The sequence below is a fragment of the Antrostomus carolinensis genome, unplaced genomic scaffold (genome assembly GCF_000700745.2).
Source record: "Antrostomus carolinensis isolate BGI_N321 unplaced genomic scaffold, ASM70074v2 scaffold20053, whole genome shotgun sequence".
Taxonomy (NCBI): Eukaryota; Metazoa; Chordata; class Aves; order Caprimulgiformes; family Caprimulgidae; genus Antrostomus; species Antrostomus carolinensis.
Window position 1 is genome coordinate 4,520 of NW_010304693.1, and position 15,849 is coordinate 20,368.

Sequence of the window (15,849 nt, forward strand, 5' to 3'; positions counted from 1 at the left end):
CTAAACTTTGAAAGTTAGCCAAAAAAATTGCAGCATTTGGTCTCTTTATCTATATACTGTTCATGGTAAATTGTAACAATTTTGCCTTAAACTATTGCTCTTAAATTTGCAGATTATCATGGGTATACTAAGAAATATTTTTTTAAGGTTGATCACCCTTTATGGAAAGAGTAGCTAAGAATGCTCCAAGGCAAGTTTTCATATTCACCTAAATCTTTTATTCCTGGCACCTAATGATAGGCATTTCAGTTGAGATTAAAGCTGAATTTCAAAGGAAATGTAGCTTTCATTTTATAAAATACGTAACAGCTGTCTGACTTGTCCATTTAAACGACAAAATAACAGTCGTAGACTGAATATAGAAATCACCAAAAGATGCAGAAGTGCTCAAGATTTTTAGCTAAACATGCTACTAATTCACTCTTATTTTGGTAATAGTTACTTAAATTCAGGTAGGAGTTTGAGTCATTAGATTGCAAAATATTTTTCTTTGTTTACGTGCTGTTTATGGAGAAAATACCTTGCTGCTAAATTTTGTTTCATTAAGTTACACTATTACACAAAATTTCTCTTTTGTCATTACTTGGTACCTTATTGTTAAATACAGAGAAGTAGAAGGAGCAGAGGAGGGAAGTTTATCTTCTAGAGATCTCCTATGTCTGAGCTGCTTCTCAGATTGTTGATATCCTTTGTTCTAGAAGATCAGTCGTCTTCAGTAAAGCATCAAGCTAAATCTTTTTATTAAGATTATATTTTTCCAGTGTTCTATTTTATCCTGGTATTGGTAACCAAGTAGAGAAATAGAGTAAAATGCTAACCAGCTTTGATTATAACAGTTACGAAGAATACATTGACAGTGTGCTTTCTGGAGCACATTCACCAAAAAAATCCAAAAAAACAAAACCAAAAAAAGCCCAGCAAAAAACAAAAGGAAAAATTAGATAGTTCTTATAACGTGTAAGCTGTAAAGTAATTGCTTACTTTCTGAGTATTTAATGTTTAAAACAAATTGCTGAATATAGTAAATAAAACTATATGCATTTGCTTGGAACAGTTACTTAGCAAGTTAGAAACCACTAGTCATGTAAACAGTTCTTATGTCTGCTTCATCCTTTTGAAGTTTGTATTACCTCATGCAGAACACGGAGTTTTCTCCTTAGTACATCTGCTGCCCTCTTCCTCCTCCTCCTGACATCTTCAAGGCTGGCTTGAGTACAATATCTTCCTAATAGCTTTTTATACTTTTTTTTTTTTTCCCTGAGACGTCTACCTGTGTGATCAAAGTGTTGCTGGTGAAAGTGTGTTTGGTAATGAACTTTTAAATACTAGTGGTTACTGAGAAACCTCAAAAGATAAAACCAGCACTTCAAGAGTTAATATGTTATTAGGAGGACAGGAAATCTGGCAACTATTGCAGAAACTAGACCTAATGGTGCACACAAACAATTTGTCAGTCTTGGTAAATGTGAATAGCTTTCCGCAAAGTGGCTGCTTTTGCTTTGTTTGAACAGCCTAAACTTTTCCTTTTTTGACTTTAAATCTTAGAAGTGAAATGTGATCCACATATTGAATCAAAATAATTTAATTCAAAACATATTTTGATTGGAACAAGGTTGACATGGAAAGAAACTCTAGAATAAAAAAGAAAAAGTTGAAAGGACTTTCTATCATATATTTAGCAGGAAAATTTGAAACAGTTCTAATTAGGCTGAAAAAAACAGCCTTCTTCATTGTAACTTACAAAGGTCATATATCAATGTTAAGGCAGCATTACCAACTTGTGTCTGAAAGTCTGCACATGCAAACATAATTCCAGTTGTTTGGTTTTGTTGGGTTTGGGGTTTTTTTAAATGCATGTGCACACACATACTTCCAAGGTAAAATACATACTTAGTTTAGTTACCTGGTACTGCAGTTATGCGGGTGCTTTGTTGTGTTCAAGAAGAGTATTTTTTCACTCAAAATTGTGTTTGTAATGTGTGAAATCCTGATTCATGCATTTCTGTTCAGAAATAAATATTTCTCAACTGGAACATAAAAAAAGAAACTCAATTATTTTAAGTGTTTCAAAGGAAATGCCTTACTTCAAAGAGAAATTACAATACTTAGCCCATTAAAGGTAATAGGCAATTATTTGTACTTGAGATTTGTAATTTCTTACTTGCCAATGCAGTATAATCCTAGAGTTTCTGTGTTTTTTAAATTGAGTGAATAGGAAAGATTATTCATATATGAGAAGCAGTTTTGGTTTATCAGCAAAGTTTCTACTTTCATTTTAACTATATGAAACACATTTTGTATATGCTGGACTTCTTTTCTGTCTTTCAATAAGAGTAACATGCTTTATGCTGTGCTTCAAGATTGCTTTGCTTTAATCAGCATAGAAATAAGGCAAGTCTGTGCTCTGTTTCTGAATAGATTGATTATGAATAAATATCTATGCTGGTGAAAAGAAATACAATTAGTCTTTTAATCTCATTTCAGCATTGGAACATCCCAATCTCAAGCACAGTATATATTCCTTTTTAATGGACATAATTTCATATACTATATGTCATTACATAATCTAAACCAGAGAGAAAAGTAGAGGACAAAAGCCAGTTTTAAAGATGCAAATCTTGATTCCAAGGGTATAATATTGTTTGGGAAAATATATCATAATAAAGGGTTAGATTATTTATACTGGAAAAAAAGAAAAATCTTTCCTAACCTGATAGTTTTATGTTTTTGTTGTTCTGACCACATTTTGCCAAATAATTTGTATCAGTATTAGACTGATATTAGTCTTTGGTTGCTAGCAGGAAATTACTCTCCATTCATTCCTTTTGGAAAACAAGGCAGAAAAAGATGCACATAAGATAATGAAATCAAGAGTAATTAGAGAAAAATAGTTTACATTGCAAATATTTTGTGACATCAGATTGTGCATTTAAAAAATATTAAATAAACTAAAATTTCCCTGTAAGATCAAATCTTCAATTTGTTGATGTGTCTGAAGCATTTCTACCTTGGGAATGGAGAAATGGAAGTTACTAATCGGTGTTTGTGTTTGACATCTGTATACTGTACTTTTTAGCATATCTCAAGTGTTTTAGTCTCTGCCTAATAGATCTCATTAAAGAAACAGATATCAGCCCCAAGACAGTTTGTCAAAGTTAATATGAGTCCCCACGGACAGAATTGACAATTTGTGTGTGGCTTCACGTGATAGTCTTTTCATGGCCTTGTTTGATCCTTTAACAATTGGGCATTAGTCACTGATTTATTTTACAATAACTCAATTGGATTGAATGTTACTGTATTAGGCTGGGCATTTTAGAAGATTTTCTTGTTTTGCACATTCTCCTCGGAGCACACAGTAAATGATGTACTTGGCCTGCTGTGGGAGCGCAATTGATTGGTTTGCTTTAAGAGCAACATGGGAAGGATATTAGTATCCCATCGCTGCATGCCGTATTTAACTTGAGCCTTAATGAGCACTGGCTGTCCTAGATGCTTAAGTAATCCTAAATGCTTAGCATTCAATACCCTTGGTTTATTTTTGCAGGAGGTAAATGCTGACTAACATAAAAAAAAAAAACAACAAAAAAACCCAACAAAAAAAACCCCAACCCCCTTCTTTTTAAAACTTTATAGTTTTGCAAATTGGAACTTTTTAACTTCTCAGATTTATTTATTTATTTATTTATTTATTTATTTATTTAAGGAGTACCCATACTTAAATAGTATATACCAGTGTGGCTATAAAGTGCATCACAAATACTGGTACATTGTATTATTTTCCTTGAAAGTCTACTCTTTTTTTTTCATCATTATACAGACTGTTAACTATTGCTCCTCTATCGATTGTGTCATAGCATAAGCACTTCCCTCCAACCAAGAGCTTAAGTGTGAACCTGAAATGACAGGCAAGCTTATTTAGCCTTTGAGTTTGTGTTCTGTGTTTGATCTGTCTTTCAGGGTCCTGGGTATTGATGCTGACTCTAGTCTTTTTCATTTAGCCCTTTTATTTGTAATTTGGCAAATAAGAATGAAGATTTAAAATGGCCTAATGTGGGGAAAAAAAAAAAAAAGAAGAAAAATATCTACTTTTGAATCTGTATAAATTACAAGTGTAAAATAATTTTAAACTTGAAAAAGAAGTAAATTCAGGATGTCTCCCAACCACTCTGTGAAAAGGCAAAGAACGTGTTTTAATTTTCTTTTTTTAAGAAAAGCGAGTTTTATGTATCTGTTAATCTGAGAAGATTGCCAAGTGATACTCCTTTAGTTATTCATGTCCAAATGCTTTGTGAGGGTAATATGACCCATTACAAACGTAGCTTTTGAAGAGAAGAAAAATATGAACAACTTCTGCACATATTAAATACATATACATAAAAATAACAAGTTCTTAATGCTATTTTTCCTGACATTAAATAGTTATAATGATAACAGTAAGTATATTCTAGGGTTAATTTTTTTTAGCAGGATAGCAAGAAAATTAATTCATATCATTGTCATTTGCTGAGCCATGTAGAATTTTATGGCAGCACATTGTAGTATTATGGACACTCATGAGACTCCTGACTGGCTTTTTCTTATTAAACAATTTTGAAATCATTAATTTTTAATTGGCCTGCTTGTGGTTTTTTATAGTTTTAATTGTGTATCTGTGTCTAAAGGTTGGGGTTTTTTTAATATAAAAAAAGAAAAAAGAAAGCAAGAAAAAATCTTGTCTAAGCATATATATTGTGAGGTATTTCCATATGATCATCCGAGGAGATACAACACTGTGTGGTAATTCATTTTAAAGAATGCTTTCAGCAATTCAGTAGCTGGGAATCCTAATAAAAATAATAATAATAAAAAAGAATGATATGATGTCAAATATATGTACAGGTCTTTTCTTGATTGAAAGTTCTAATTAAGTGAATCGAGGAAAATTAACTGAAATTAGCTGTCAGAAATCACATTTAAATGAGTGATGATCTGGTGTGGCAGTAAACATTTAAATGATATAAATTGCCATTTAAGTGTATGGTTTAATGTTTGTCATGCATTAATATGACATGAGACTGCAGTGACAATCAAGCAGCTTGCTCTAATTTGAACATATTTAGGGCTTTTGTGTGGAGTGCACCACACAAATTAAGACAATTGCTGGTTTTATGTGTCAATTTAAATGTTGTTTTCAGGCATCGGTTAATGAAACAAACCCATCATTTTTGTGTGCAAATTGCAGAGTGATTTCCTTGCTTTTCAGATTAATTTTAACTTCCTCTGCTCAAAATTAGGAATTTCCTTTACAAGGAAAATGCTGTTTGTTTCATTTGACGAAGAGAGTATCAGACTTTGTTGTTTCATTTGCTCCTTTAGATAAGAAATATATTGAATCCTCTGTATATAGCAGAGAAAGCAAATCTTGCTAGTGATTTAATCTAAATGAATTAGCTCTTTAGATGACAATGATTTTTAAGATATCTTTTAATATATTTGGGCTGCATGTAATGCCATTATGGAGAGATTCATTATTGTTTGCATGCTTTTGTCTTGGGGATTGAGTTGTAACTGGATAACATCTTCTGAAAAGTGGCTTAATCATTCAGCGTAGTACTGTTTCTGTGTAGATTTATATAACAGATATATACGAGAAATGCATAAAAATAAGAGTAAGTTGATATTTCAGCTGGTTAAATAATTTCTACTCTAACATCTCCAAGTCTATCAACCTTCTCGCTGTCTGTCAGAAACAGGTTATCATGCTGTTACCGTTCACCGTGCTGATCACACCGAAAAGCACAATTTCATCTTGAGCGTTCATAAAAGCATAGCCCAGCTGTCCAGAAATGCATAAATGCTTTCCACTTACTGCTTTTTTTTTCTTATTCCCACTATTATAGTTCAAAAAGCAAGGTCTTCTGGTCAGTGGAGAGTAGAGTAGGGCATGAGACTCTGGCATCTATCACAGGGCCCACCTTTTTTGTTTTGATAGAATGTCTAAAATACTGTTAATCAATTCTGTATTTAGACTTGTTAAGATAGTTTTGTATGCTGTTAAAAAAAATGCTTGTACTACTTGTAAATGATGGCTAACTGGCAAACTCAAGTTTATGTATTTTGTGTGTGTTTTTTAACAGGCATTAGAAAGTGAGTTTGTTTCCTGCCAGCTTCACCAGTGGATTGATCTGATTTTTGGCTACAAACAGCAAGGGCCAGAGGCTGTTAGGTCCCTGAATGTATTCTACTATTTGACTTATGAAGGAGCTGTTAATTTAAGTTCAATAACGGATTCCGTATTGAGAGAGGTAAGTCTGTACTTTAAATATAGGAAAGGAAAATCTTTGTTAACCGCTGCAGTGTTGAAAGTGTAAAGACTGCGCGTTATTCAAGGCTACCAGTGAATGTTCAAATCTTTGCATTCTCTCGTGGTTTGACTACAGGCCAGTAAAATGCAAGGTGCCTGAACCAGTTGTCACAGCGTGCAAAATGAAGAGAACAAGCATGCAAGTTGTTCTCAAACTTTGTGCACCTGGATTCAGCACAAACTGGATGCCGATATAAAAATAAATATATTTTTTCAGGGATTGCTTCAGTTGCTGAGGGCAGTCATTTTGTTCACTAATAGTGGATCTTAGTGGCAAAAAACAGTGAGCAGCCTTGATTTGGCTCGCACTCCTGAATTTACTTTTACAGTTTTAACAATTCTCTTTTAATACATTCCTACAAATGTAGTACACATCAAACACCGTAGTTTTGTAGCTTCTATTATTTTTATTAGGCTTACTATAAAATTAATAATAACTTGTCATTTATTTTTTCATGTGGAAAAGTAAATATTTAAACATTGGAAAGATCAGTAGTCTCACTCAGACTCAGCACCATTCAGAAAAATCTATTTGCTGAAGTATCCCTTAGGATATTGTGGGCTCCTCCCTCCTCCATCTAAACAGCTGTTGTTTGGGGTTTTTTTAAAAAAGGGCAGGGTGGAGTGGGTGACTAAAACAGATTTTTTGATTGGTTTTATGTCCTCTGATCAGACAATACATTGGTATCAAGTGTAGCTGCAAGTATACTAACTATAGAATAAATGTAAATGATACTTAGTTATAAAATACTCTGAGTCCCTGAGAAAAAAGTAATCTGAATGCCATCAACAATTTTATTTAAAAGGTTGGCTAGATGTATATCAACAGGGAATACGTGTGAACTGAATGAAAACAAGAATGAAGACTTTTCTGCTTATAAATATTAGGTTTGAAGTTCATTGTAGAATTCGAGGCTAATCCTAATTGAAGTTTTTGTTATTTATTGCTTATTGAAAGAAGGTCTGGGACATGAGCAATTATTATTTTAAGTAACACTATTTTCTCTCTACATAGTGGCCATCTGACTGTATGGGGCACCTTGATAGCCTCTGTAGAGAAAGTCACACCATAGCAACACCGTGGGTTGTAGCTGGCTTGTGGGTGCCCTGGGAAGATTTTGGGGGTATGCAGGGCATGTAGGAATATGCAAGGACTGGCTTAAGTACCAAAAGTGACTGTTGGATGTCATCATTACATGGGTTACCGTCAGTCTGCAGACTACATCTTCGTCCACTTTGAGCTAAAATATGGATGTTGCACAGAAATACATTTAATTGAGCTAAGAGAAGAGATACTGGAACACTTGGCTTTTAAGAAAAAAGTGTCATCATCTGGATTTGAAACAGCTATTGACCCAAGAGTACTAGACATTCACCCTGTCATGTTTTCATTTAATTGATAATGTTTGTCCACTGTACAATGACAAGGAAATATTCTTACCTTGTAAGAGTATTTATTACACTCTTGAAGTGCTAGGTTTAAGTGTGAGCTGAGAAATAGACTGGGCATTGTGTGTAATTTGTTCTTAATTTTGGTATTAAATCAACCATCATTGATTATTTTATGAAACTAATAATTTAGGTAATACTAATCAAAATAGCCGTCTGCATACTCAATTTTTATGTAGTTTTAAATTTTTCTAGAGCACTTCTATTATCAGTTTAACTGTGATCTCTTTTATTTGTGTCATAGCCTGAAAAAAAGTAGTTTAAGACCAGGGAAGTTACAAATCTGTAAGCGTGGATCATCTCAGAGAGGCATTCACTTTGTACTTCTATAAATATATTAATATATTTTGTTACCAAATTTCTTGAATTTGTCATGCTTTCATTGGACTTCACGACGTTTCTTGGTTTTGAGTTCTTCTGTGCTGCCTCAACTGAGTGACGTATAAAAATCAAAACAGGAGAGGAAGAATAGCAGTGTTGTTGAGTTCATAATAATGGAGTAGCTTAGCAGCAGAATTTCGAAACACTACTGATGGTGTCAAAAATACATGCTGATGACCACAGGCGACAGAATGAATGGTATCTTGTAGCACTCGCGTTCTGAGTTACTTGAAGATTGGTCCAATGGAATATTTTTATTTAGTATTTTTAAGCAGGTCAGTAAAACAGTAAAAAGATTCCTGTTTAGTTAGCTATCCCTTGCTGTTTACATGTATTTTGTAAATCATATTTTTTATTATGTAAATATGTATATGTAATTTGAAATGCTACATATGATCAGCTCTGATATGATATTGGCAGTGCAGAGATTTAATTACTATCATCACCGATGGTGAGTTATCCTGTTTTTACTTATGAGTAGAGGTGAAAGTAATAAAAAATCTGTTTGTGTGTGTATCTATGTGCATAATCATTCTATATCTATGTGCTAAATGAATTTATCATGCACCTTTGACAGTCTCAACTTCTTCCTGCTTACTAATCCATCTCCCTGAGGACCTGCGCTAACGTTCTGTGCTGCCGAGCAGCTTCAGTCAGCATTTATTTCTCTCCTTCAGTCAGCTTGCCAGAAAATATTTCTTCTTTTCTCCACCAAATTCCTGGTTAGAGGTCAAATGAGTTTCTGATCTGGACAATTAACAGTATTTTTAGACAGGCACGACAGTTCAGATTTAGTATCTGTTTATTAGGCAACTATTAAACTGGAAATTTTACTCTGGATTTCTTGGTTTCAAAAAGGATACTTCTGGCTTTCTCCTCTCAATAAGGTGCAGGGTTTGGGTCCTTAAATCTTGACAGTTGTAGCAGAAAATATTTTTTTATTTCCAAACCTAAACCAAGGAGAAGCTTCTATATAATCTGAGAGTTGCAAGTTACTGAGTCTTTTAGGTATCATGTGAAAATAATAACATGTGCTTAAACCATGGCAATTTCTCCACATAGATAGTCTATGCTAAGCCTGGACCACATCAGTAATGAGAAGTCTATGATGCATGTGTTTCTGAAGTATCTTCACAGATATATGTATGGATATTGGTGACCTAACTCATCAGGAGAGGCCACACACAGAATAATAGTGGAAGGAACTAAGGAGTGGAGGAGTTTAGGTTAATGCAGAATTTCCTTAGGTCTCCTAAATGACTCCAACTGGCACCTTTATTTTTATAGGCAGTCAGGTTATATATATTACAAGAAGGAAGCATTCGTCTAGGAAGGAAAACTACTTGATTAAAACCATATTCCACCTTTCTTTTTTTTTTTTTTAACTGAAAATGTAGAACTTCTACATCCTCTCATACTGCTGTGAACAATTTTTTCCTGCCATTCTTTCTGCCTATGGGAATAAAGGAAGTAAAGTATTTTGAAAGGATCTGACTGCTATAATAGAAAATTTTAAACTAAAATGCAAACCATGGGCCACATGCTACCTTTTGGCAGATAAACCCTGGGGAGTGCAAAGCTTGCATAATTCAAAGGCAAATCTCAGAGGGAGGGGAGTAGATCAAGAGGGAAGGGTTTGAGTCACAGCCAGTGGGGGAAGGGAACTGCAACCAGTGAGAAGCAAGGCAAGAGATCCAGTATATCTGCTGGCAAATCTGTGCGCTCCTCATCCCTGCAGAGACCATTCCTTCATCCTCTTCTTTTTTCCTCAAGCCATTTTAGCGGTGTTCTCATTGACTCTGATCCTTGTACTTGTGTATCTCACTGAAGGAGGTTACAACTGCAGAGGGAAGTTGCTGTTCAGTTGACAAGCAGTAAATATCACATCTCTTTCTGGTGGAAAATACAGTATTTGCCAGCAGAGGTATACTATAGCCTACCTTATGTTGACTTGTTCTTGAACACCATGTTTTGATCTGTGAAACTCCCAATCACAGGATCTGCTGAGGAAGGGCTTTTTTGTTGGCTGTATGGAAGAGGCAAGGAGTCACAGTAGCACAGATAAATGTCATCCAACTGTTCTGGAGAGAATTTATAGCACCTTCTTATCACAAATTCTGCTCTCTTTTTGCAGTAGCTGTCCAAGAATGGAAAAAAAAAAGACAAAACCAAAAAGAAAACCCAAAACCCCTACAAAGTAGAATTGGATCTAAGCCAGTCAGACAAGCAACTGATTAAGAGGTGAAGTGCAATCCACAGAAAATAATTTGTATCTTGAACTGATTTGTGGGTATTCCATTAGTGTCTTGGTCAGAAGAGTAGAAATTCCTCTTGTTTCTGGCATAGTGTAACAAAGGTTTATCGTGAATCTGAGATGCATTGTGCATTCCTAATTAAAAGTCAGTTTCTCCACTGATACCCCTATGTACCTAGCATAAACACAAGTGTAAAGAAAAGAGATGAAGTTAATAGTGGGAAGGTAAAATATTACTTGGAGAATACATCACTGATTTACTACAGGGACCTATGAACCTTAGGAAGCATACTAAATTTTGTACCATGCTTATAAAAAAGCGCTTAACCATATTCTTTAAATAGTTTTGTAAAAAATATCATCTGATATGATCTTTGTAGGCGGCAATTAAGGACAACTGATGATTTTTAAATTAGCAATAATAGTTGGAAAAAAATGAGAATAAGTCCCATCCAATTAATTCTCACATACTTTCTTTAAGTGATTTGCTTTTAGCCTTAGATGATTCAGTTGTTTTATACTTCTTCCTTTGAAGCAAAGGTGCCTTTTTGTTACGTGAAGGTAGTCTGTTTAACATTAGGAAGCACAGCTTTCTCCATTTTATCAGCACCTTTCTTTCTGCTGTTGATATTTTATTTCCATATGAACTGAGGAGTTTCAAAAATTGTGAAGAATCAGCTTGGACATAGCATTTGGTATGTTATTTGAATGTGCCACTACCGATTATATAAGGAGAGGAAATAATTCTTTTATTTTCAGTTTTAAGGCATATGGGATATATTATTTTATGGATAATAGCTTTTAAATGTTGCCCAAGATTAATATCTTTGGGTAAGTTTTATGCATCTTAGACCTGTCTCTTATGAGTCTAATTTTATTTTTAAATATTTACAGTTTGAGAGACTTCTGTGCTTTCCAAAAGAAGTTACAAGGATGTTTAGTTTACATGACCCCAGTTTCATGGCAGCAGTAGCAGATCTGATATCTTATCCCAGAGAAAGCATTTTTGGCCTCTCTTTTAGCTGTGTTCATGGTGGGAGTTAATAGCATATTTCAGCTCTAACTCAGCTGGAGAACTCTGACAACAGTGAATCTTTCACAAAGTATAAACATGATTTGTATTTATAGCATAGTTAACATTTACTAAATAGTTGGGAAAACGATCCGTCTGTTTTTAGCAGTTTGGGCAACAGTCTTTGTTGTGGCTGCATGAGTTTTAAAAAGAAGGATAAAGTGATTATAAAATACTGTCACAGAGCAGTAAATTTAGATGTGCTGAATTCAGTAAGTAACGAATTCATGCAGGCAAAATTCAAAGTGCTGTAGAAACAATCTTTGAATCATCTCTGTCCAGAAGTGTGTTGCACAGATGGTATGCTTGATGTTGTACAGCACAGGAACAGTGTGAAAAGCCAAATAAATGTTAAGAATTGGTCTAGTTTTAATTGCAAATCTGTATTAAAATAATACCATTATATGGAACCAGAATTAGGAAGAGTATATTTAAAGGAAGCATACTGATGTCATGGCTAAGGAGAGGTGGATTTGTCAGCTGCAACCAAGCCTGTGCCCTGGTCTTTTCCTGCGAAGGTGTGCAGAGCAGGATTGCGTAAGGAAGACAAGGCCTCCCATGCTGTTGTGAGTGGGCATGTACCACTACTGCATGGAATCAGCTTGTCTGGGCCCTGAGACTCTCCCTCAAAAAGATACAGTATTTTCTTCTGGTAAAGGGAGCATTAAAGTAACAGGACCACCTTTCCTGCCACCAGTTTGTATCATTTACCTATTAATTCTCACATCTCACACTGTGACCTATCTGCGATGTTGGAGTACACAGGCAAAATGAGCATAAGCAAACGTTTACTGTGATATCTGAGAGGTGTGGCACTTCTTTGATTCCCTTCAACTAGAGTTTGACATGACAAATGGGCGTTTATTGCCCTTTGTCTTAACTTACATATTTACTACAGCGCTTAGAAACAGACATAAAATTATTCAGCTAAGTTTTGAACCAGGAAAATATTTGACCTGGAGGTTCTCTTTTGTCCTGCATTACAGAATAGATCCTAATGTTATCTGGTGCTTCTGCTTCTCCATCCATCAGGAAAGAGACTGATATTTTAGAGTTAATTAAAGAAGGACTGAGATGCCTGATGTATAAGGATTAAAAAAATAAGAATTCAACGACTGCTTTGGCTAGAAGTAATAAACCATTTTGGAAGGAGGTAACTCATGTAAATTAGTTCTTCAGCTCCAAGTACTTTTTTTCTCAGCCCCTAATTGAAATTCAAAAGATAGAAATTTTCAGCGCAGTCAGTTCCCTCACTTCTTCTTGCTTGACCTGTCTTGTGGATCTATCAGAGCCAGAGAGGCCTTGAGCCCCCCTGGGCTCTTTACGTTTTCATTTGTGCCTGGCTGGTCAGTCGTAGATAGCTGACATATTTGTTGGCCAGCATTAAATAAGAAAGAGTAATCAAAGGTGAACAAGGGATGGAAAAAAGTGATATTCATAACCCTTCAAAAATAACTTTTTTGAATAGAATCTATTTTCATTTTTTAACGTTTTTTCCCTCTTCCATATGTGGAAAGGATGAGATATACTAGTGTGTAATACCTACAGTTATTATACACTAAGTCATTTAGCCTTGAATCAAACATGGAAATGAAGAGGCTACAAAGATGTCATTTTATTTTTTTTAAGTGTCATCAGGCTTATATTTGCAGACTCTTTACACGGTCCAAACAATATTTGTATTAACTTTCACAGTAATTGGGAAATTATTTTTTTTTTAATATTTTCATTGTATTTGCTCATTGCAGCCTAGGGTGTCTAGCTCATCAGTGTTCCCACTGTATCTGCAGATGTGGTGTGGTATTTACTTACCAAACTGTATTATATTAATTCTTAGTTATATTTGAACAGTAGCTGCTGCTTGAGTGAGAAAGCTTGTGGTCATGCTGAAGGTGCTTTTCCTCAAGCAGTATCCAAAAATCAAGTCTCAATTAAACATTGCATTTTATTAAATAATAACAAAAAGTTCATTTATTGAAGTAGAAGACTGTGAGATTAGTATTGTACCCATACTTTGAAAACAGCAAGTTTGATCTTGCAGGTAGTAGTTATGACTTAGTATAAATAAATGTATTTCTTAGCTTGTTATTTGTTTATTTTTCACAATTCTTACAGATTCTGAAAGGTGATGATGCAACACAGTTTAAAAACCATTAAATACCATTTTTTTTCATCAGTGTATTAACCTCATTCGTATTGAAATAATTTTATTTTAATGAAGCTTTTTTATTTAATGAATAGAGATTGCATCAAAGTTGAAGAAATTCCATGGAATGCTAGCAGATTGGAACAGATTGCTTTTTACCAGAGGAAAAAGTTTTATATCAGAAAACTTGGAGTCAGCTAAGTAGCAAGTAGACTGTTTGAAAGTCGCATTATATTTATATTAGATTGTATTGTAGATTATATTTAGCTGTTTACAGGAGAGAATGAATGATACCAGAAATTGATGAAGTTTCAAGGTATTTCACATGGCAATGCCACTACTTTCTATGTGGTAATTATTGATTTGAAATGACAGCAATGTTCTCTTGAAATCTTCAGCTGCCACAGTGAAGAGAGACATGAGGCAATTTTGCTTTTGGTGCTCAAATAAAATGGAGACTATTATATTTTTAAAATCTAGCCCCAGAGCTGCTTAGGATTTTTCTTGTATTGAATCTAGTTTTATTTGCAGGTCTTTAAATTCATCTTAACTTTCATTTTAAACTCTTTTCCCTTTTTACTTTGTCAGTCTTTTTGAAGTACTACCAGACCTGTTTTTCTACTTCTAGGGTTGTTTTTTTTTTATCTGCTTCTTTCCAGTAGCCAAAGATTTAGGTGTTTTGAATGAGCACATCAGTGCTCCAGACAGAGATACTGTTTGAAATTATCCATGAACCCAGTGCCTCTGAACATTATTGAGTGACATTTGTTTCTGTTGGTTGTGTCTGCTCTGACTAACTGGTTTCTTTCAGATTGGCAGCTGGGATTACGCTGCAGTAGACGGACAGCTGCGTGAACTGGAGATTGCATCCAGGCCGTGCTATGCCTCTGTTTAATATGCCTGGAATGTATATATTCAGATTGGAGCATCTTGCCCGGCCCTGAGGGGGATCTATTTGTATTCTCACAAACTGTCATTACTTCCTGTTTTACTTTAATGACACAGAATCACAGAATGTCAGGGATTGGAAGGAACCTCGAAAGATCATGTAGTCCAATCCCCCTGCCGGAGCAGGAACACCTAAATGGCTGCCATGCAATTGTCACACTGATTTGTCTGGAAAAAGACTTCATTTTTCTTCATTCTCACAGATTTTTTTTTTTTTTAGAAGTAGTTTAAGAGCTGGGTTAGTGTTTTTGTTTTAAAGGGGTGGTGGAAGGTATCCTATGCTGTGCTCCCTTCTACACTTTTCTGTGATGTGAACAGGAGAACATTCCATATATATTCATATATGGAATCACAAAAAGCTTTGAGAAAAAAAAACCTTGTGTAAGGTAACCCCTCCCCTCTCCAGGTATCTATAGGAGTTTGGGTTTAATAAATAACAAGTGGTTAGACTAGTAACCAACTTTGAAACCGACAACTATGATGTTTTAAGCAGACAGGAGGAACTGAAATTAGGGAGAAAAATAAAAATATTATACAACAGATGCATTTCTTTCAAGGAAGCTACAAGGAAGGAAGAAAAAAACCCCTATGCTTCATTTTGATTTGATAGCTTTCACTTGTACATTTTAATGTTGTTTCCTTGTGTAATGAGGCATACTCAGTTTTGTTACACATATCCCTAATGCACCACAGCAGGCAAAATTTGTACACTTTTTACTTCAAACCAACTTGCTAGTGTACGCTAAGAATGTCCCCCTCTGCAGTTTGTTGACAGTATTTCTGCCCACGCTTCCTCTCCGGAGCCATGACCCTACTTCAACTTGAGTTGAAGTAGTAACTGCATTAGTGGGCTGCAACAGGCATCTTTATACTCTGCTTAGTTAACAGGGGGTATATCACAAACATTTTGCAGGCTTGTTTAATGATACCTAGAGAACAGTAGGTATCTCTTGATCTGGTAGTATCTCTTCTTTAGCCTTTCTTCTCTCCTTGCTCCCTTTCCTCCCCTGCTGTTTGTTATATTTCAAAGCTAGTGTAGGCAGTCTTCTTTAAACCAGTACATTAAGTGAACAGTGCAATGATGAAACCAAAAATTGAAGTGATTCAATATAAAAGGGTTGATTTGCAAAGTCGAAACAAGGGAAAGATTTTTCTGGTTTGGCATGAAGAAATTAGGCTGCTCATTTTATTTTTAAAAGAGCAGATGGGATTGTGTGAATTTATGATACTAACATTTGAGCGCTGTATTTTTT

The 15,849-nt window shown here is 34.8% G+C and overlaps 1 protein-coding gene across 1 annotated transcript in view; it reads left to right on the forward strand.

The window, feature by feature from the left end:
• Positions 1 to 6,119: 6,119 nt before the first annotated feature.
• The window catches only part of LOC104522300 (lipopolysaccharide-responsive and beige-like anchor protein), a gene marked incomplete at its 5' end in the record, with an annotated part of 30,058 nt that continues 20,328 nt past the window's right edge, over positions 6,120 to 15,849 (forward strand). The window contains one exon of the mRNA XM_010164543.1: positions 6,120 to 6,287. Within this exon, the coding sequence (XP_010162845.1) occupies positions 6,120 to 6,287 (168 nt within the window). The remainder of the gene's footprint in view (positions 6,288 to 15,849) is intronic.